Source organism: Sapajus apella, unplaced genomic scaffold (genome assembly GCF_009761245.1).
Source record: "Sapajus apella isolate SASKATOON/1434 unplaced genomic scaffold, GSC_monkey_1.0 scaffold38, whole genome shotgun sequence".
NCBI lineage: Eukaryota > Metazoa > Chordata > Mammalia > Primates > Cebidae > Sapajus > Sapajus apella.
Genome location: NW_022436978.1, coordinates 18197174 through 18220624, shown reverse-complemented (window position 1 = coordinate 18220624; position 23451 = coordinate 18197174). Strand labels below are relative to the sequence as shown.

General features: G+C 44.8%; 1 protein-coding gene across 3 annotated transcripts in view; it reads right to left on the bottom strand.

The window, feature by feature from the left end:
* Positions 1 to 7534: 7534 nt before the first annotated feature.
* The window catches only part of LAMP3 (lysosomal associated membrane protein 3), a 38307-nt gene continuing 22390 nt past the window's right edge, over positions 7535 to 23451 (bottom strand). Inside the window, exons 5-6 of one of the 3 annotated variants that reach the window (XM_032298482.1) lie at positions 19311 to 19481; positions 7535 to 8091 (exon numbers count right to left, since the gene is read on the bottom strand). In XM_032298482.1, the coding sequence (XP_032154373.1) occupies positions 7958 to 8091; positions 19311 to 19481 (305 nt within the window). In that variant the 3' untranslated portion in view covers positions 7535 to 7957. Of the gene's footprint in view, positions 8092 to 16935; positions 17509 to 19310; positions 19482 to 23451 lie in introns of those variants that run through there. The other 2 variants (XM_032298484.1, XM_032298483.1) reach the window with 2 other exon arrangements.

Below are 23451 nucleotides of genomic sequence, written 5' to 3'. Positions count from 1 at the left end.
GATTCGCAGAGTGGGAGCGGGCTAGAGCAAGCAGCTGCTGAAGAGCCTCCTCAGTTAGGGTTTTTATTAAGTAGGAAAGAACCCAGCAAAACCCCTAGGCACCCGTCAGAGGCCTCCAATTGACCATACCCCACGAAGGACTGGCCGGCAGCCAATCGGGGCTGAAGTGGCTTGTTGTCACCGCAGCAAGGGTGTGACCTCTACGTGGTGCCTGCGGCTCTCCTGCTCCTGTGTGCTCGTGCACCTGCTGTTCCCCTGCCCATGGGAACTGCTGCACCTGCTGAAACCCTGCTAACGCCAACTCCCCTATTCTCCTGCCTCAGTCAGGCCCAGCATGCGTTCATTTGCATTTTAATCCTAGTTCTCAGCCTGGCAAGGAGGAGAGGAGGTGAGGCAACTCCTGCGGGGGCCACCTCTTGCCTTGTGAGAGAGGCTTCAGGAGCATCTTTCAGGCAGCCAATGTGCTAGCACCACGTTGGGGACGCTGGGCTGCATCTGAAATCCCGGAAGTGCCGGGCTTTCCCAGAGCCAAATATCACTGGTGGAGTCCATCTCAGTGTGCCTGCCCCATGCTTCAGGATCCTAGACTTCCCCACCAGGGCCCTGCCCTTTGCATACCAGACCTGCCTGCACCAGGCATTCAAATGTCTTTGAAGCTCTATAGACTTCCAATTTTTTTTTTTTCTTTTTTGAGATAGGGTCTTGCCCTGTCACCCAGGCTGGAGTGCAGTGGCGAGATCACTGCCCCCTGCAGCCGTGACCTCCTGGACTCAAGCTATCCTCCCACCTCAGCCTCCTGAATAGCTGGGACCACAGGTGAGCACCACCATGCCCAGCTAATTTATTCACAGACAGGAATCTCTATGTTGCTCACATTGGTCTCAAACTCCCGGTCTCAAGCAATCCTCCCACCTCGGCCACCCAAGGTGCCAGCATTACAGGCATGAGCCAGGAAGCCCAGCTTGCAATTAGATTTTTGAACGGCTGTTCAAAACCGTCTTTCCTCTATAGAAGATAATGCCTTTCTCATAAGCTGCCCCCCAGGCCCTCCTACTGTCAGGCTTGTTAACAGCCTGCGGGACCATCAATACAATGTAGCAGGAAGCAACCCCTTCTGCTGTCTCTGCAGGCATTGTTCTCCCATAGTGTTAAGCGCTTGTGAAATCACACCTGCCACTGCATTCCCCTCCAACAGGATATTTTCTCAGGTCACCACCAATGAAATCTTTTATTTTTTGAGACAGAGTCTTGCTCTTGTTGCCCAGGCTGGAGTGCAATGGCACGATCTCGGGTCACTGCAACCTCCGCCTCCTGGGTTCAAGCAATTCTCCTGCCTCAGCCTCCCGAGTAGCTGGGATTACAGGCGTTTGCCAACACAACCAGCCAATTTTTGTATTTTTAGTAGAGACGGGGTTTTGCCATGTCGGCCAGGCTGGTCTCGAACTCCCGACCTAATGATCTGCCCACCGTGGCTTCCCAAAGTGCTGAGATTACAGGTGTGAGCCACTGTTCCCGGTCTACCAATGAAATTTTTAGCAACTGAGCTGCCACCCAGGGCCAGGGAGTGTCACTCTGCTGCTCGGGCTGGAGTGCAGTGGCAAAATCTCAGCTCACTGCAATCTCCACCGCCCAGGTATAGGCAATTCTTTCTGCCTCAGCCTTCTGAGTACCTTGGATTACAGGCGCCCACCACCACGCCCGGCTAATTTTTGTATTTTTTAGTAGAGACATGGCTTTGCCATGTTAACCAGGGGGGTCTTGAACTCCTGACCTCGTGATCCATCCGCCTCAGCCTCCCAAAGTGCTGGGATTACAGATATGAGCCACCGTGCCCAGCCTCTACAAAATATTTTCATAGCAACACCTCAAATAATGTTTGATTAAATAACTGAGCACTGTAGCCTCGTCAAGTTGACACATAAAACTACACATCCTTTGGGGGAAACAAAACTTAGGTTTTCCCCCTAATTCTCTCCTTAGCCATCTTTCTTCAAAATCTTCTCCCTCGGTGACCCACATGGAAGTGTATAGATAGATCTAATTGAAAACAAAGTATGACTCCCCAACCTTGCCCTCCAGACCCTCAAATTAGCTCCTCCCTCCCACATCAAAACCGCTTGTGATTTTTTGTTTCTTTGGGTTTTATTTTTTTTAATCATCATCATTATTATTATTTTAGACAGAGTCTTGCTCTGTCACCCAGGCTGGAGTGTAGTGGCGCGATCTCGGCTCACTGCAACCTCCATCTCCCGGGTTCAAGCCATCCTTTCCTGCCTCAGCCTCCCTGGGGCTGGGATTACAGGCACTAGCCACCACGCCTGGCTAATTTTTGTATTTTTAGTAGAGATAGGGTTTCCTCATGTTGTCCAGGCTGGTCTAACTCCTGACCTCAAGTGATCCACCTTCCTAGGCCTCCCAAAGTGCTGGGATTTCAGATGTGAGCCACCACACCCAGCCGAGTTTCAAGGAAATCTTGATAAACAGTTTCAAATCATAAGTCAAAGAAGACAGAAAGTCTGGTCTTGAAAAAAATCTCTATTCTGGCCACACAGGTGTGGTGTGGTTCACGCCTGTGATCCCAGTGGTTTTGGAGACCAAAGTGGGTGAATTCCTTGAGGACAGGAGTTTAAGACCAGCCTGGGCAACATAGCAAGACTATGTGTTTACAGAAAAAAAATAATTAGCTGGGCATGGTGGTGCATGCCTGTAGTTCCTGCTACTTGGGAGGCTGAGGTGGGAGGATCACCTAAGCCCAAGAGTTTCAGGTTAAAGTAAGCCATAATTGAGCCACCTTACTCCAGCCTGAGCAACAGAGCCAGACCCGACTTAAAAAAAAATTCTGTATTCAAATATCTGCCTATGATCTGGATATCTATTATTTAGAACTCACCTATTTCTGGAAGAAAATTAGAGGTGAAGTCTTTGCTTTCTTTGTTTTTTTGAGACGGAGTCTTGCTCTGTCGCTTAGGATGGAGGCTTGATCTAGGCTCACTGCAACCTCCACCTCCCAATTTCACGTGATTCTCTTGCCTCAGCCTCTCAAGTAGCTGGGATTACAGGCACCTGCCATCAATTCTGGATTAAGCTAATGGCTTTTGACAAGATGCACGTGGCATTGGGAGGACTAAAAGACAGCAAATAAAAGATAACTCCACCATGGGCTGCTAACACGGTGATGAGCTAGGAGGGGCTGCAAGCCTGTAATCCCAGCACTTTGGGAGGCAGAGATGAGTGCATCACTGGAGCCCAGAAAGTTAGGTCAGCTGGGGCAACACAGCAAGACCCCATATCTACAAAAAATTTTAAAAATTAGGTGGGTGCTGGCCGGGCGCGGTGGCTCATGCCTGTAATCCCAGCACTTTGGGAGGCCAAGGCGGGTGGATCACGAGGTCAAGAGATCGAGACCATCCTGGTCAACACGGTGAAACCCCGTCTCTACTAAAAATACAAAACATTAGCTGGGCATGGTGGCGCATGCCTGTAATCCCAGCTACTCAGGAGGCTGAGGCAGGAGAATTGCCTGAACCCAGGAGGCGGAGGTTGTGGTGAGCCGAGATCGTGCCATTGCGCTCCAGCCTGGGTAACGAGAGCGAAACTCCGTCTCAAAAAAAAAAAAGAAAAGAAAAAAAAAAAATTAGGCGGGTGTGATGGCACGCACCTGTCGTCCCAGCTACCTGCAAGGCTGAGGTGGGAGGATCACCAGAGCCTGGGAAGCTGAAGCTACAGTGAGCTGTGGTCACACCACTGCATTCCAGCCTGGTGACAGAGCAAGACCCCGTCCCCCCCCCCAAAAAAAAGATATTGAGTGAGTTAATAACATTGCGGGGATCAGCTGAAGCATGTTGGGGTGGGGTGGGGCGGTGGGGCTGGTGGAGCTGTGAGGAGTTAGAAGAATACACGGGCACTTCAGAAGAAAGTTTGCCAGGACAGCCTGAGGGAATATCTGGAAAGCAATAGAGGTTTCAGAATTTTAACAACAGAATTTATTTCACAATTTTATTCATAATCAGCCTTGCTCTTAATATAAAACCAGTTAAGTTAAAAACAAAACATCTCTCTCTTTTTTTTTTTGAGACAGAGCCTCACTATTGCCCAGGCTGGAGTGCAATGGTATGATGTCGGCTCACTGCAACCTCCACCTCACAGGTTGAAGTGATTCTCCTGCCTCAGACTCCCAAATAGCTGGGATTACAGGCACCCCCCCACCACGCCCGGCTAATTTTTAATTTTAGTAGAGACGTGGCTTCACCATATTGGCCAGGCTGGTCTCGAACTCCTGACCTCAGGTGATCCACCTGCCTCAGCCTACCAAAGTGCTGGGATCACAGGCATGAGCCACCGCACCCGGCCTAAACATCTCTTCTGTATGCCTGCCAGCTCTTGACCAAAATTGGCATCTCTTGGAGGCACGAAGGTGGGTGAAGGAACTTGTTGATGAGGGAGGGCCAGACTGTTAGAAAAGAAGCTCTTCTTTCGTGGCAGAGATTCTTCTTCCATCCCTTTTTATCGTTGATACCTCTTTTACTTAGTGGGCAGTGAAACCTCACAGTGAGTCATCCTACAGAACCAAGTCCCAGGTCAGGAAGGAGTAGCTCACGTATTTGTGTCCTCCGACCTTCCTGGCCTTCAAGCTTAGAGCCCCGAACAGGAATCCCGAGAGGGGATCTAGGGCCTTCCAAAGTAAGAAAAGTGTGAGGACAAAGGTGGGGGAGAATGGGTAGGGGCTGGAGCCATCCTGCCTACTTGCTTTAAGGGAGGTGAAGCCGTGACACGAGCGTGCAGACCGATGGGTCAACACCAGCCTCTGTGCTCACGACTCGCATCACCAGGGCTTGGGAGGCTGTGTCCCTGAGGAAGTGCCGTGCCTGGGGCAGGTTTGGAAGTGGCTGGAAAGGGCCTTGCTCTCGTGGTCCTTTGTATAGGTTCCTATGAATCCACTTCTCTTAGTAGGTATACTGGAATTTATTTACCCAAGTTCCCTCCAAAAAGTAAACCCCTAATTGCACCACATGCACCTTGACAGCAGGCACCTGGGGTAGCCAGCACCCAAAAGGCCTCCAGTGGCTCCTCCCGCTCCTGGTGCTATGGTTTGAATGTGTTCCTGCACCATAGTTGGAAACTTAATCTACAATGCAACAGTGTGATGGAAACTTACTCTACGATGCAGCAGTGTTGAGAAGAGGGACATTTAAGAGACAATGAGGTCATGACGGCTCTGCCTCACGAATGGGTGAATGCTATTATCACGAGTGTGGGCCCCCTCTTGCCTCTCTCATGCGTCCTCTCACCAGGTGGTGCCTTTTCCTATGTTATGATGCCGCGAGAAGACGCACATCAGACTCGGCCCTTCCACCTTTGACTTCCCAGCCTCCAGAACCACGACCAAATCAACTTCTATTCTTTATAAGGTATCCACAAATCTGTGGCATTCTGTTATAAGAGCACAGAATGGACTAAGAAAGCTGGTATTCAAGCCCTGTGTAGCCCCTTCCAGGAGTACCAGGGATGGTCTGTGTGACCCATAAAAAACAGAGAAGTGATAGTATGTTTCCCCTGTGATTACGTTATAAAAGACATGGCAGGCTTCATCTTGGTCAGTCTCTCTCTCAGATCACTATAGATAATGAATACAGGACCTCTTACTCATCTCGGCTCCTACAAGAGTACCTGGCATTTAGCAAATCCTTGAAGAATGCTGGTCAAATGAGAGAATGAACAAATGTGGCAATATTTAAGTAATGCAGACAGTCCAAGCTAAGAGATGAGACATTTCATATGTAACTTTAATGTGGTGTATCTTCTCAGGAAGTCTTACCAAGTGATAATGTGGCAATGGAGAACAGAATAAAACGAGCTATAGAAAGATGTTATCACTTATTGATCTGAGGAAAAACCAAAGAAGATTGTAAACAAAAGTTTAGACAACACAAAAATAAATCATAAAAAATAAATGACATGCACAAATCTCCAAAATAAGTTTTTATTATGAAAACTTTTAACACAATTCAGTGTTTTATTAAGACTAATTCAATGTTTTATTAAGACAATGTTTTATTAAGACTAACAATGTTTTATTAATACAATTCAATGTTTTATTGCAAAAACTTCTAATATAATTCAATGTTTTGTTAAGACTAAAGTCAGGACCTTGCCCACCTACTGAGTCATAAGAAAACACATGACGAAAGTCAGCATGGTCTCTAAGCTGACTTGAATTATTCCCTAAGAATTCTAGGGTTATGTGGACTTTTCTGTTAACATCCTGACTTAGTTCCTTTCTTTAACAGCAAGAATAAAATTCTTGGCAGGCTGCGCTACAGAATCTAGTGAACTACTAATGAAAATATGGATATGAAGTGCAGAAGCAGTAAATTACCACAAGAGGGGGCTGTACATTCAAGAAAGAACAGCTGGTTAGTGAGATTTCTCTATGATCAAAAAAAAAAAATTAAAAATACCTCGAGAAGTTTACTCTATGCTTTCCTCTTTACCGCCCAGCTAAACAACCCCATAAAAATGAGAGCATGACTAATGTTTTACAAAGCCCCTCAGTCTCCTTCAAGGGAGTGGTGGATTTATGCAGGACAGGCTGCTCTGTCACCTGCAAAGCTCTCCTTTCGTCTACCCTAATGTCTCACGATTCTGGCTAAGCCCATTTCCCCGGTAAGGTGAGCGTGTGCTGGTGTGAGGCTTCAGGCACAGGTTGGTGTCATTGTTCTTGCAGGCAACGTGGTGCAGTGAGAAGACCAAAGACCTCGGTGTCAGACCAGCATGAGTTCAAGCTCTGGCTGTGCCGTCAGTGAGTGATTTCATTCCCGTAAGTCTTAGTTTACTCATTCATGTACAAGTTGTGAGAATTAAATGACATGTAGGTAGAGTGCTTAGCCTGGAGTCTGGCACTTGTGTGTTTAACAATTAAGGGCAATGATTACTGCCTCCTGCTTATTATTCAGTTCTATGGCCTGTAGCCACCTCATTCTTAGTCTAGTGATGATGGAGCAGGAGTCATCAAGATACAAAAATATAAGCTGATTTGTTCTTTTTGTTGGTTTTACATAAAAAAAAAAGTTAGACAACCTGAGATATGTTGTTCCTTTTGATGATAAAACAAAACATTTAAGGCCAGGTGCGGAGGCTCACGCCTGTAATCCCAGCAGTTTGGGAGGCCAAGGTGTGTGGATCACCTCATGTCAGGAGTTTGAGATCACCCTGGCCGACATAGTGAAACCCTGTCTTTACTAAAAATACAAAAATTAGCCGGGCATAGTGGTAGGTGTCCGTAGTCCTGGCTACTTGGGAGGCTGAGGCAGGATAATCATTTAAACCTAGGAGGTGGAGGTTGCAGTGAGCTGAGATCACACCATTGCACTCCAGCCTGGGTGACAAGAGCAAAACTCGTCGCAATGAAAAAGAAAAAGAAAAAAAACCACAACATTTAAAGTGGAAAAGCACTTAGGTACTACACCAGGCATATGTACGTTGCATAAAACCGTACAATACAGATAGTAAAAGCACTGGAAGTCCATTCGATAGACAAAGGCACTTTTTTTTAAATGGAAAAGATCAAGGGAAAAATAAAATCTTTGATGCAAACACAGGTAGTATCAGTTACAATTGACCGTTGGTTTATAATTTGAAGGCTTATTCCACTTTATGTATATTGTATTAATTCAACACATCTCAAATGTTACTTTTTTTGAGTGGTTAAAATATTCTAAAGGAAACTAGAAAATATTCTTAAACAGCTCGCTATATCTTTCATAAAATAAACAAAAAGTACTTAGAAATTGATGTGCTGCCTGAACTTAAATCACAAATGATTCACTTGGTTCTAGTGGAAGATGGTGGTTTACAGTGTTGGAAGGACCCACACTCTACGGGAAGTTCCCAACATCCATCCTGGAAGTGATGAAAGAATTCTCTAAATTCCGTTGTTTTCATCTCCCCTGGCCAACAGTTAGATTCTCTGGTATCCAGATGATTGACACCTTAGGCGGATTTTATAGACACCCATACCCACAAGGCAGAGACCAACCACAATGGCCCCAATCACGGGAAGCACAACTGTGTAGTCAGACGGGCACTCATCCACTAAGAGAGAAAACAAATACATACAGTGGGTAAGGCTTGGTGATGCAGTCCAGAAAGCGGGCTAGAGGGGAAAGGATATGAGCTTTGGCGTCAAAGCTTGGCTTTGAACTCCACCATTAACTGGCTTTGCGATCTTGGGCAGGTGATTTACCTTGCAATTTCCTAACGTATAAAGTAAGCAAATAATATGTAAGACGTCAGAAGATTAAATCAAATAACCTTATTTTCTCAGTAATTAATATTCAATAATCATCATCCTCATTTCCTGAACTAAGAAGTCACTCCAGGCATACTTCCTGCTAAGTGGAATATGCCTACATAAGAAAGACCATTTGTGTGACCAGGTTACAGATGATCTCTTGAAAAGTGTGATTTTTATCCACTTTATAAAAAACATTTTTGCCAATTCTAAGGTTTTATTGTATCCCTTTTAGCTAATATTAGAAAACAGACCAAATTATGAGCTTAAAAGTGAGAGTTTATAAACTTATCGAGACTGTTTTTTCTTTTTTTTTTTAATTTTAAATTTAAATTTTAATTTTTTAAAGACGAGGTTTCACCATGTTGGTAAGGCTGGTCTTGAACTCCTGACCTCAGGTGACCTGCCCGCCTTGGCCTCCAAAGAGACTGTTTTTTCTTTAGAGCACTAGAAAGCACTTACTCAATTCATGTAAAATGTAACTGATTGAGTCAGAGACTAATAAATCTCAACTGAGGAAAGATGGGGTGGTCTTGGGGAAAAGGGGAAGTTGATGGAATACTCTGTAATGAAGAGACTGGGAGAAAAGAGCAAATAAATGAAGAACTATGTCTTAGTGATAGATAGCTAAAAAGATACACGTGTGAGGTCATTGTTTGAACTCACAATGAAATTATGTCCTGAACCAAGGATCACCATCAACCCAATTCCATGTACCTGAGATCCAAGAAAAAAAGGATCAGAAGAGGTCAGAGAAGACAGAGTGGAAATTAGAGATTCCAGGAAAAAGAAAATTTGGACAAGAAAGAAACTGTACTTGTAGTACACTATTTGGCTTGACAGAGGGCAGTGTTTACGTAACTATAATAACGTATACCTGAATACCTTGTTGATTTAATCAAAAATAGTTACATAACCATAAATCCTTATGTGCCATAGCAGGAAGTCTAAAATGGATCAATTAGGAACTATCATGATAAGCTTCTTCATTTTTTGGAGTTATGGAGATAGCAATGAGAAGAAATTGTTAAAATTAGTTAAAAGTATTTTGTGTCTTGGGGCAGGGAGGCAGGGGGACAGGGAGATGTTGCTTTCCGTGATGACACCTTTTGGAGTACATGACACTTTGTTACTTATATATATTTCTCTTTTCTTTCTGCCTGGAACTTTGAGCTCAAGTCATTTTCCTGCCCCATCCTCCTGAGTAGCTGAGACTACAGGTGTGTGCCACCATACCGGGCTAATTTTTTATTTTTTAGAGTTGGGGTCTTCTGTGTGGCCCAAGTTGGTTTCAAAACTCCTGGGCTCAAGCAATCCTTGACCTCCCAAAGTGCTGGGATCACAGCACCTGGCCTATATTTCTTAAACAAAAAAGAACTTTGACAAGTTAATGAATTAAAATGAGTGAAAAAATACAAAAAGTGAAAACACAATGTAAAGCACACACCTATTGACCCAATCATTCCATCTCTAGGAAATCATACCAAAATATATTCACACAAGCATGCAGAGATCTATTATAGCAACGTCCATTTTACGAGAGACAATTTAAATGTACATAAAAACTAAAATCGTATTCAGACAATAGAAAATAATATGGCCATTGAGAAAAATGTGGTAGGTCGCAGTGCGCTGTAACAGGGATTCCCTAAGCTCCGAGAAGCATCACATGAACCCAGACCAATGTGCCTGTAGGTCAGGTGTGAAAAGATACACAACAAAACTGGGAAGAGGACTGGGAGGGACGTGGAGGGCAGCTTTACTCTCTCTATAGGTTGTCAAACTATTAAATTATGTAGCAGTGTTTAAACATTTCTAAAATGCAAAAGAACACACAAAGAAAAGTAGCCATCCAATCTCCACATTTCTTCTAGTTGAATCAATCACTATAAACCTCTTTGGGCATGTGCTTTCTCTGTGAATATGTGCGTGTGTGCATGTGTGCAAACTCACATGCATGCTTAAAGAAAAATCACTCTGGCTGGGTACGGTGGCTCACACCTGTAATCCCAGCACTTTGGGAGGCTGAGGTAGGCGGATCACTAGGTCAGGAGATAGAGACCATCCTGGCTAACACAGTGAAACCCCATCTCTACTAAAAATATAAAAAATTAGCCAGGTGTGGTGGCATGTGCCTGTAGTCCCAGCTACTTGGGAGGCTGAGGCAGGAGAATCACTTGAACCTGGGAGGAGGAGGTTGCAGTGAGCTGAAATTGTGCCACTGCACGCCACCCCAGGCGAGACTGAGACTCCATCTCAAAAAAAAAAAAAAAAAGAAAAAGAAAAAGAAAAAAAACCCCAGAAAAATCACTCTATTTTAAATAAATAGTCTATGCCCACTATAAACAACTAAAATGATGGAGAAAAGCACAAATAAAAAAGTAAAACCAATTACCCCAAGACCATCCACCACCCAGAAATGTCATTGTTAACATAGACAAACATTATTTCAGGCATCTTTCTTTGGAACTATAAGGAGAGATAGGTTAGAAAAATAAATAGAAATACTTTTATTAAGATAGGATCATACAAGTGCTATTTTATTACATTTATTAATTTCTTTTTTTTTTTTTTTTTTTTTAGACGGAGTTTCGCTCTTGTTACCCAGGCTGGAGTGCAATGGCGCGATCTCGGCTCACCGCAACCTCCGCCTCCTGGGTTCAGGCAATTCTCCTGCCTCAGCCTCCTGAGTAGCTGGGACTACAGGCACGCGCCACCATGCCCAGCTAATTTTTTGTAGTTTTAGTAGAGACGGGGTTTCACCATGTTGACCAGGATGGTCTCGATCTCTTGACCTCATGATCCACCCGCCTCGGCCTCCCAAAGTGCTGGGATTACAGGCTTGAGCCACCGCGCCCGGCTACATTTGTTAATTTCAATTTTACTTGCATTTAGTAGAAGAAAAAAACTTAAATGAAACTGAAGGAATTATCACACACCAATGTTTCTTTGTCATAGGAACTACTGGATCATAAAGGGTCCCTTTTAAAGTTCTAAAAAGAGATTATGAAGTATGCATTAAATAATTATGAAATACATGAAGAGGTTATGTAGTAAATTGGACTTGTGTTTTCTAAACGTTGTTTCCAGTTTAAACATTATCTACTGATACTGTCTTTGAAAGACTAGCACTAACGAATTCCCATCCATCTCCCCTCTCTTCAACTCCAATTTTTTTTTTTTTTTGAGACAGGGTCTTGCTCTGTTGCCCAGGCTGGGGTGCAGTGGCACAATCATAGCTCACTGAAGCCTCAAGCTCCTGAGGTCAGCCACCCTCCCGCCTCAGCCTCTCAAGTAGCTAGTACTACAGGCAAATGCCACCACACTCAGCTACTTTTAAAAATGTTTTTGGAGAGATGGGGTCTTACTATGTTGCCCAGGCTGGTCTTGAAATCCTGGACTCAAGTGATCTTCCAACCTCAGCCTCCCAAAGTGCTTGGATTTCAGGTGTGAGCCACTGTGCCCAGACACCTACAAATTTTGAAGTTATGTTACTGTTTTTAAAGTCTAGGTTTATTTATTTTACGAAGTAAACTGATTTTATTGTGAAATTCTCATAGTCAGAAAATTAAATCAAATATTTATTCTGTCCATTTCATTTTACAATAACCTTATCACTTATTTTTGTACCATGCATTTCAATTGCCTGTTAGCGAAAAATGTTTTAAAAGCTATAAACTTTTTGATGTTTTTAGCTTAAATCTTCTCATTAAATTAAGGAGCCCACAATACAATATGTTGCCAGCAGCTGCAGCGCAAGCCCCTGTATGAATATTTTGGTTGCGATTTCAACTTAAGGAAACAATCTCTGACCCTGACCCACTGTCCAGGTTTATGATACTTCCATTCTATTTGGTAACTATCATCCCTGTAGTCTTTAAAAATATGTTCTGAATATTTAACACATTCATATGATTTAAAAAGTCAAAATAATACAAGATGCTGTACGTTGAGAAGTTTCACTTCCACCCTTTCCCCATCTTCTTAGCTCTCTCTGTCCCCATGAGATAACTACTTTTCTTATTTATATTTCTGCTGTTTCTTTGTGCAGATAGAACAATAATGAATATACTGTTGGGCACTATGCTTTTTTGATATAATAATATATATTGGAACTCTTTCCTTATACTAGCATCCTCATTCTTCTTGCAGCTGTACAGGATGCCATTGTGGGATGAATCACAGTTTTTTTTTTTCTTTTTTTTGAGATGGAGTCTCACTCTGTTGCCCAGCCTGGAGTGCAATGGCTCAGTCTCGGGTCATTGCAACGTCCATCTCCTGGGTTCAAACGATTCTCCTGCCTCAGCCTCCTGAGTAGCTGGGATTACAGGCACACGCCACCACACCCAACTTCAATCCCTAATTTTTGTATTTATTTTAGTAGAAACGGGGTTTCACCATGTTGGTCAGGCTGGTCTTGAACTCCTGACCTCATGATTTGCCTGCCTCGGCCTCCCAAAGTGTTGAGATTACAGGCGTGAGCCACTGGGCCTGACCTGAATCATAGCTTTAAAATCTGGCCCCCACTGATGGACGCTTGGCTTGTTCTCAGTTTTTTGCTATTACAAATAATGTTGTCATGAATAACCATGTACAAATATCATTTCATATACGCAAAGGCGTGTTTGTATTCTCAGACTCATAATTGTTTAGTATGTTTTATATATAAATGGGTATACTATTCACCAGCATCAGTATTTTTGTGAAATTTGTTTTATTTAGAGACAGGGTCTGACTCTGCCACCAGGCTGGAGTGCAGTGGAGGTCACAGCTCATTGCAGCGTGGACCTCCCAGGCTCAAGTCATCCTCCCACCTCAGCCTTCCAGGTCTTTGGGACTACAGTCATGCATCACCACCACTGGCTAATTTTTGTATTTTTTGTAGAGATGGGGTTTTCCCATGTTGCCCAGGCTGGTCTTAAACTCTTGGGCTCAAGCAATCCTCCTGCCTCAGCCTCCAAAAGTGTTGGGATTACAGGTGTGAGCCACTGTGCCGGGCCTGCTGTGACTTTTTTATTCCTGAAGTCTGCTTATTTCCTTGTTTATATTGTGACTCATCTCCTCTCTCAGTGAATTTCATTGTCAAACAATATTTTTTTAGAAGGGCTTATTTGTGCTGTATCCTTTGAATTATTTCATGGTTAAGAATATCTGCCTATCGCCTTTATACTTCATATTTTTGGGTCATACTTTCTTTACGTAGATCATTGTAGAAGTTATTTGCTGGCTTTAAATGTTATTGTGAAGAAATTGGAGGTCAACTTTAACTTTCCCTATTTATAGGTAATTTTATTTTCCATAAAGGCCTAAAGAATTCTTTTTTTTTTTTTGAGGTGGAGTCTCACTGGGTCGCCTGGGTCGCCCAGGCTGGAGTGCAATGGCGTGATCTTGGCTCGGCTCACTGCAACCTCCATCGCCTGGGTTCAAGAGATTCTCCTGCCTCAGCCTCCTGAGTAGTTGGGATTATAGGCGCCCACTACCACACCTGGCTAATTTTTATATTTTTAGTAGAGACAGCATTTTGCCATGTTGGTCAGGCTGGTCTTGAATGCCCAACCTCAGATGATCTGCCCGCCTCAGCTTTCCAACGTGTTGGGATTACAGGCGTGAGCCACTGTTTGAAGTTTTATAGCTTGCTTCAGATATGTTCTGGTGTTAAACTTCCTGTATCAATTCTTTTTTGGGACAAGCTGTACTCTTTTAATCCCAACTTCAATTATTTATCTCAAGGAAATTTCCTTAAATCTTCAAATATATCTTCATTCTATTTTTAAGGTCTCTACATCACAAGCACCAATTATACTTATGTTGGATGGGCTGAATAACGTCTGTATCTAGTAGCTTCCCTGTAATGCTTTGATCGTAAGGTTTATCTGTATTACCTGTCATGATCTCAGTCATTCTCTCTATGAAAATAACATAATTTCCTCCATATTTATTCTGCCTCTTACTGTTTCTAGACATTATATAGTGTATTGTTTTGACATTCATCTTGTTGTCTTAGTCTTTCATTTTAACATCTTATCTTTAAACTCTGATTACCTGAAATTCACATTAAGTGATTCTCAGCATAAAGCAATTGTCAGGACTTTCTTTCTGTTCCTTGAATTATGTTTTATTTGTATTTTACTATTTTCACTTCTAACTTTCTGTTATGGACTAAATTGTGTCCCCTCCCTGGCCCCAAATTTACATGTTGAAGTGCTAACTTCCAGGACCACAGAACATAGCTGTATTAGGATGCAGGTCTTTCAAGAAGTCGTTAAGTTAAAATGGGGTCATTGGGATGGGCCTCTATCCAATACGAACGGTATCCTTACACACATAGGACATTTGGATACAGTCAGATACAGAGAGAAGACCAGGTGCAGACATAGGCCATCTACAGCCAAGGAGAGAAGCTTCAGGAAAGGCAATGCTGCCTCCAGAATCGTGAGAATATAAATTTCTGTTATCTACGGCATCCAGACTGTGGTAAGTTGTTCAGACAGTCTTAGCAAATGAACACACCCCAACTCCTTTTCTGAATTTCACACTGTTCTTATTGCTCTGTTGCTGCAGGAGCTTTGCACTGCGGCCATGCAGTTTGCTTTCATCTTGCTCATGCTTGAGCATGTCAGTCCAGAAATCCCATTTCCCACGATGCCATTTGGGTGAATTACGGTCTGTTTCCAAGGCATCTGAGATCAGTTAATGTTTCCCTTTGGGCTAGGTACTTGGCTTCTATCCCCTTTTTCGTAGCATGCAAGCTGGCCGCAGCCTGGAGCAACCCTCTGCTTTGGGGCTGCTTCCCGGTCCACCCCCATCAGTCCCTACCTTTACTCTCCCCAGTCTTAATCCTAGGTCAGAAAAGGAAGAAGATAAAGCAACCCACAATTTTTTTACTCTTCCAGATTTAGTAATGGAGGAGTTCACAGAAGTTTTTTCCCTCTCATCGCAGGCTTCTTGGGGCGGATGTGTGTAGTTAGAAGGGCAGGCAGGTGAGGAACCCACCTCTGTGTTCCCCTCTGCTCTCCACCTGGAAAGTGGGCAGGACTGTGAGTAAATTACACATCCAAGCGTTTACTGATTGGCCGTTCCAGTGAAACCTTTGCTTTCTGTGATTACCAGAGTGCTAATTCATATTAATTTTAAGAATAATTGGCATTGGGATCGGGGGAATAGGTGGCAGGAGTCCCAGCAGGGGCCATCACCCAGAAGAACTCACTGTAGAAGGTAGGAAGGAAAATTAAATTTAAGTGACTGGTCACATCCCACTACACTTGACTTTAAATTCTGCTTCTTGTTTTGTGTGCCATGGAGAAATTTCCATATGCTAGAAGAGAAATCTTACGTTAATCGTTCAGCAGAAGGCTAGTGGCCGGTGAATAAACACCTCGTGCTCTGCACTACAGAACTTTCAAGAGCCCTTAACACTGGGTACAGGGGAGGCTGGAGCAGGTGCCAGTTTGAGGAAGGAGGTGGAAGGAGATCGCAGCCCTCCAAAGCCCAGCTCTTGCTGTTAAGCCCAAGTCACTGTGGGGAACTCCCAGGTCCTCATGTCACATTGCCATCCACATTTCCCGTGTGAAGGAGGAAGAGGCATTTCCTGGCACCCAGGGGCCCTCAGTGCTCTCTTGAAGCTGCCGTGCGCCCTCCCCACAGCTCCACTTCTGAGAAAGCCAAGAGAGCAAACGTGCCCCCTGGGAGAGCCAGTACATGTCCTAAGTAAGCAGTAGTTTTAGAGTTATTGCCAAATTCCACAAATGTCATGTCAAAAAATAATGAATGGCACCTCTGGAAAATTTGGAAAAACAAGAAAACTTCCAGTCAGTAGAATCAATCGAGAACATTCCTCTCCGTTTTCTCGGAACAAAAAACCCCAATCGATATAATAGAAAACTGTGAATAACATCCTAAGCCATATTTTAGTAGAATTTCTCCCTCGGCTCTCAGTTGCCCCCAAATCAGGAATGTACTGCTTTTGGTGAATGTTTGCAGAAAAGGGGAATGTGTGATCCTCCCGGCAGGCCTACCTACTTCCTCTCCTGCAATGATCCAAGTGGAGACACTTGCAATAATAAAACAGCATGAAAGAAAAGCTGACAAACCAGGAAAACGGTAGCTAGGAAGGCAGACAACACGAGAAGCTGAAGGAACTGAAGAGCTCACATTTACTGAGTTGCTCATCTTTTGCCATGATGCGCTTTAAATTAAAAAAGTGAAATAGGCTGTTTCCTAATTTTTTTTTTTTTTTTTTTTTTTTTTTTTTGTTTGAGACGGAGTTTCACTCTTGTTACCCAGGCTGGAGTGCAATGGCGCGATCTCGGCTCACCGCAACCTCTGCCTCCTGGGTTCAGGCAATTCTCCTGCCTCAGCCTCCTGAGTAGCTGGGATTACAGGCACGCGCCACCATGCCCAGCTAATTTTTTGTAGTTTTAGTAGAGACGGGGTTTCACCGCGTTGACCAGGATGGTCTCGATCTCTTGACTTTGTGATCCACCCGCCTCGGCCTCCCAAAGTGCTGGGATTACAGGCTTGAACCACCGCGCCCGGCCGTTTCCTAATTTCTTAAACTAGTAATACATTACAATAAAGTAGGGTTAAAAAAATAATAAGAGTATACTAAGATCATCTGTAATTTAAGTAAACCAAAATGTGGGTAAAATCCAGGAGTTTAAATCATTTTGTAATCAACTTTGAAATGCATGGGTTTTTTAAAGTAATGTTTTTAGAAGCTGAAAATCAGGACTCCTGAAAATGTATAAGAAAAATCAGTCCATTTGCAAATGTCCTCCCCACAGTTCTCCCTCCGGGTTTTTGCTTTCTCCTTCTCACAAGCACCCTGCTCACGTCTTTGCCTACTGCCCCTAATTCTGGAAGCCAGCCCTGGTATATTCAAGCACGCCCGGCATGGCCTCCCCAAGCCGTCAGGAGGAGGCGGGGGTGCCGTTTCCCGGCCCGGGGATAGCCCTTTGGTGGAAAGGGAGGTTGGAGGCTGCAGCAGGCAATGGGGAGGCCAGTCCGTTCACTTCGGACTGAGTGCGATGCCAGAATTCCCGGGGCCTTAAGCTTGCACATTTTGAAGGAAGTGGGGCTTTACATGCGTCCATATCCTCTACGGGGCCTCTTTCTGGCCACCAGACATGCGGTTAGCAAAATGACAAGCAGTCCTGTGATACTCAGGCCCAGGGCCACAGGGATTTCTCTCCTGTTTCTGTCTCTGAAGCATTCATCCGCTGCAATTGAAGTCAGAGTAACAAGTGTTACGGACTGGCCGCATCGCCTCAGCTTTGGAAAGGAGATTGAGGGAGAGACGGAGCTGCTGGGGTCCCACCTGCTGCCTCAGTCAACAGTGGGTGAGGCTCGGTGCGGTGGGTCTGACACTTGCAGTTCTGGTGATTAGCTAGGGAGTTTATTAAATTGCAGATCCCAGACACGTGCCCAAGAAATTGTAACTCAGTGGGTCTGAGGTGGAGCCCGTGGGATTCTAATGCTGCTTTGAGGCAGATTCAACTTTGAGAAAATGCTGGTTTGGCCTAGAGGGTCATGATCAGAGTTATGTCTTGACCCTCAAGCTGGAGTAACTCCCAGAGCCATGTTCTCCAACTCTAGTAAGGGTTTGAGACAGAGTCTCGCTGTGTCACCCAGGCCGGAGTGCAGCGATGCAATCTCAGCTCACTACAACCTCCACCTCCGGTTTCAAGTGATTCTCGTGCCTCAGTCTCCCGAGTAGCTGGGATTACAGGCATGCGCCATCATGCCTAGATAATTTTGTATTTTTAGTAGAGATGGGGTTTCTCCATGTTGGTCCTTGGCTGGTCTCAAACTCCTGACCTCAAATGATCCGCCCGCCTCGGCCTCCCAAAGTGCCAGGATTACAGGCGTGAGCCACCGTACCTGGCGTGTGTACCTTATTTTAAGATCACATCGTTACAGAAGTTTTTCAAACCTTCATGATGATTGTAAAAGAAAGAAATAGTTTTCCAACATTAGAAGTTTTGAGAGTGGATGACAAATGGGGGGAACCCCTACTGGCAAATTTTTATCTGACTGTGGGACTCAGATAAAGCCTCCAGAAACTGGGGGACCCAAGGCAAGCAACGCCCAGTCCTTCCTCCACCAGATGCTTCCTGCTGAGTGTGTCAGGAGGTGTTTTCTGCTACATGCATCTGTAATTTTATAATGGAAGCCACAGCGCAGTCAGATTCATATTGTAGACATTTAAAATATGGTGAAACTTCCAGCTAAATCTATTTTTGATAACTGGGAAGTACTCAGCACATTTTTTAGTTATTCTGAGAGGGATGTTTAGAAATTGAAGTACATGACCCTCCTGGTCAAGGTAGAAATCCTTGTAGCACTGTTTTCCTGGAAGGGAGAAGAGGGCTTTTCTGGAAAGTCACCCTGGTCTGCTCCTGGCCCTTGCCCAGGAACCTGCTTTCCTCCAGCGCAGCCCTCAGGCAGGCTCTGCCTGTGGCGGTCAGAACCCAAAGCAGAAGTGAGAGGGAAGCTAAAACTGGCTATGAGGAACTCTGTTGCGGGCGACACTTGTAATTGGGATGAGGGGCCCGACGGAATTTCTTCCTGTCTTGAATTGCTGCATCTTGCTTTTTTCCCTCTACAGGTGAAAAGAAGCTAATCTGAAATCTCAATTTTAGACCCTACTGATCCTTAGGTTCTTTCAAGTGTTCTCCAAACATATCTGAGTTTACACCCAACAGGACATACAGGGAAGTCGCAGGTGGTATTTTCTGCTGTTTTGATTGAGCGTGTGTGTGTTTAAATGAATGAGAATGTCTGTGAGTTGAGGAGAGTGTGACCTGCTTCGGGAGAGCTGGGACTGTGGGTGGGTGCAGGTGCCTGATTCTGAGGTGGCCGGTGGGTGGCGGGTGGGCAGAGGAGCCTGGCCCTGGGAGCTGTGGGAATCGCACTGCTCTAGGAAGCTCCTGAGATGCTTGCTCCTTTGACAGCTACAGATTTACATCTACCCTGGGGTCCCTAAAGGGTGTGTCTGTGACCTGATCAACCCTTGACTTACCATTTCCGAAGCGGTCACCTTCAAAATCAAAGGCTTGAAGCTGGACGTTGGTTGTTTTCAGCTGCAGGTGGGCTGACAGCTGGAGGCTCTGTTCACTCACACACTTGAAGGAGTGCCCGGCCGCTGTCTCGAACATCACCACGGCGTGTTGCATTCCTCGGTAAACTGTCTCTGAAAAGGTCACATAGAGATGCATAAGAGTGGTCCTGACGTGTATCCACCGAGCTTCAGCTGTGGCTGAGCTACCCCCACGTGCAGCTAAGTGGCCTTCCTTCCAGAGGGGTATCTGGGGGTTCTGCCACCTTCTCCCCATGAAAAAAAAACACCTGGAGCGGTTTGGAGACTTTTTCAGCTGCTCTGTTTGGGGCATAAGGGAGACACCTCACATAAACTGGGATACAAAAACCCTGAAATGAGAACTTTTGAGAATGGGTTCTTTTTAAATCATTGGGGACAGAGTGGGTGGGAACTACTGTCAGTGCTTACAGGCTACACAGAGGTGTCCCCTGAATTTTAGAGATAAGAGAAGATTGCTTTCTGAGACTTAGAAAGTCAGAGAACCCTTAATGAATCGGTGAAGGAACATGTAGCCAGCAAATGGAGCACAGGCTGAATGATTAGAAGAGCAGTCAATAACTCATTAGGAGGGATTGTTGCATCCATCCGCGGATACAGAGAAGGGAGAGGCCCATCTCTTCCCACCTGAGTGCCGCCTGGGGAGAGGAACCTGCCCAAGGACCCAGCCTGCCTTATGACAGGTATGCCCTGTCCAAGGAAGTGGAGGCTTCAAGGCAGATGCAGTTACACATTTTAATCATTGAGGCCAGGCACGGTGGCACATGCCTGTGGTCCCAGGTACTTGGGAGGCTGAGGTGGGAGGATCATTTGAGCCCAGGAGTTTGAGATTGCAGTGGGCTATGATTATGCCTCTGCACTCCAGCCTGGGACACAGAGCAAGACTCTGCCTCTAAAATAAATAAATAAATAAGCCAAGTACAGTGGCTCATGCCTGTAATCCCAGCACTTCAGGAAGCTGAAGCGGGCAGATCACTTGAGGTCAGGAGTTTAAGACCAGCCTGGCCAACATGGTGAAACCCTGTCTCTTCTAAAAATACAAAAATTAGCTGGGCGTGGAGGTGGGCACCCTTAATCCCAGATACTCGGAAGGCTGAGTCAGGAGAATCACTTGAACCTAGAAGGAGGAAGTTGAGGTGAGCCAAGATCCTGCCATCGCACTCCAGCCTGGGTGACAGAGCGAGACTCCGTCTCAAAAATAAATAATAATAAAAACATAAATAAGAAAAATAATTAATCACACAATGAACTCCATTTTCTCTAATCCCATGATTACTAAGCACCCTTTGGACTATACTATAGCTTCTTGAGGGGTAGAAATTTCTACCAGCCAGAGGACCCAACTGGGGTCTGCTTAGTAGTTACAGTAAGGAATAGTCACACGATGAATTAACAAGGCAGCATTGAGGCCAGCATCTGCACATGCAAATGCCCTACGCAATGTGCTGAATTCTCTGTACACTACCATATCATGTGTTGGAGCCTGGGAGAGTCTGCTGCCAGCATCCCCACTAACATTACAGCTGTCGCTGCTGTAATTACAGCTGATTGCTGTTCTGAATACCACCACTGACATGAGAATCATCATTACTGTGACCGCTTCAGCTCCTGCTCTGCCTTTAGAATCAAGACCTAGAACTGATTTTCTCACCCACTCAGCCTCTAAATTAATTTTTGATCAGACTTTCCCTTCCTCTGCCTCTTTTTTTTTTGAGACAGAGTCTCACTCTGTTGCCCAGGCTGGCGTGCAGTGGCGTGATCTCGGCTCACTGCAACCTCTGCCTATCAGGTTCAAGCGATTCTCCTGCCTCAGCCTCCTGAGTAGCTGGGATTACAGGCATGCACCACCATGCCTGGCTAATTTTTTTGTATTTCTAGTAGATATGGTGTTTCGCTGTGTTGGCCAGGCTGGTCTCGAACCCCTGACCTCAGGTGATCTGCCAGCCTCAGCCTCCCAAAAGCTAGGATTACAGACTCTCCTGCCTCTTGAGAGATTTCTAGTCTATTGCTGGCTAAAATCTGGTCCATACCCAGTGATAACATTAGCTAATTTATGTTAGCACTCACAATATTTATTCTCTATCCTAAATGAGGAGACAGGTCTAAGTGAATTAACATGTATGAAAATGAGTTGTCAACTATGCTATTTTACTTACATTTAACAATCATTGGCAAATCCCCCTGAACATATCAATATAATGTAGCCAATATTTTAAGTAGATATTACTCCACATTTTCATTTCTTGGCAAGTTTCTTTGGAATAAATTACTTTACTGGTAAAATAATGTTTAAACCAGTCATAGGACAGAGCTTTGAAAAGGAGAAAACCTACATGAAAACTCCTAGTACAGTACCTGGCACAGAGGGATACAAACAAATAAAGGTTATTTAACTCTCCGGGGAAACATTTGAGGCCTCTGAGAGATATCCAGTGTGGGCGGGAGCTTGGCTTCTCTAGAAGTGAACACCGTAGGAGCTCTCTGAATATACCCCACTGTGAGTCATTCTCCATATAGCAACCAAAGTGAGCCTTTATAGATGTGGATCTGATGCATCATTTTCCTCTCTCCCCTAGCCCCCACAGCATCCTTTCACACTTAGAATAAAGTCCAAAGTCCTGATCATGCCTTGCCCACTGGCCCTGCATGCTCTGGGTTGCCTGGCTGTTCCTCAACCTCATCTGCTGCTGTTCTCTGTCCGGGCACATTGGCACCCTGCAGGTCCCGGAAAACGCTGCCAGTCACCCCTTAAGGCCTGTGTATCTGTCCTTCCTGCCATCTGGAAAGAGCTTCCTCAGGCCCAGATATCCTCAAAGAGCCAAATTTCTCTGCTCAAACTTCACCTCTTCAGAGGGCCTTTCTCCTCTGAGGGCTTCCCCACCTAAAATAGCTTTCGATTCCTTTCCACTCCCACTGCTTGTGTTTGTTCACAGAATTTACCACTACTTGGCTGGGCGTGGTGACTCACACCTGTAATCCTAGCACTTTGGGAGGCTGAGGTAGGTGGATCACCTGAGGTCAGGGGTTTGAGACCAGCCTGGCCAACATGGTGAAACCACGTCTCTACTAAAAATACAAAAATTAGCTGGGTGTGGTGACAGCGTATAATCCCAGCTACTCGGGGGGCTGAGACAGGAGAATCGCTTGAACCTGGGAGGCAGAGGTTGCAGTGAGCCGAGACCAAGTCACTGCACGCCAGCCTGGGTGACAGAGAAAGACTCTGTCTCGAAAAAAAAAAAACAGGCCGGGCGCGGTGGCTCAAGCCTGTAATCCCAGCACTTTGGGAGGCCGAGGCGGGTGGATCACGAGGTCAAGAGATAGAGACCATCCTGGTCAACATGGTGAAACCCCGTCTCTACTAAAAATACAAAAAATTAGCTGGGCATGGTGGTGCGTGCCTGTAATCCCAGCTACTCAGGAGGCTGAGGCAGGAGAATTGCCTGAACCCAGGAGGCGGAGGTTGCGGTGAGCCGAAATCGCGCCATTGCACTCCAGCCTGGGTAACAAGAGTGAAACTCCGTCTCAAAAAAACAAAAAAAAAAAACAAAAAAAAAACCATCACTACTTAAGAGAGCACAGGAGTTCCCCCTTACCCTTGAGGGACACATCCCAAGACCCCCAGTGTACGCCTGAAGCCACTGAACTCTACATATACTATGTTTTTTCCTGCATGTATGTATACACCTGTGATGAAGTTTAATGTATAAATTGCTCATAGTAAGATATTAAAAATAACTAATGATAAAATAAAAAAAAATTATAACACTGTAACAAAAGTGATGTGCGTATGATCTCTCTCTCAGAAACTCTAATTGTACTTACTCACCTGTTTTTGCACCAACCATGAAAAGTGAAACAGTGAATAAGGTGAGGGGTACTGTATTATCATTTAATGTGTGTGAAACCGTGAATAAGGTGGGGGGGTAGTGTATCATCATATAATATGCTGTGAAATTGTGAATTAGGTGAGGGGTGCTGTGTCATCATTTAATGTGTGTGAGATCGGGAATAAGGTGTGCGGGGTGCTGTGTCATCGTTTAACGTGTGTGAGATCGGGAATAAGGTG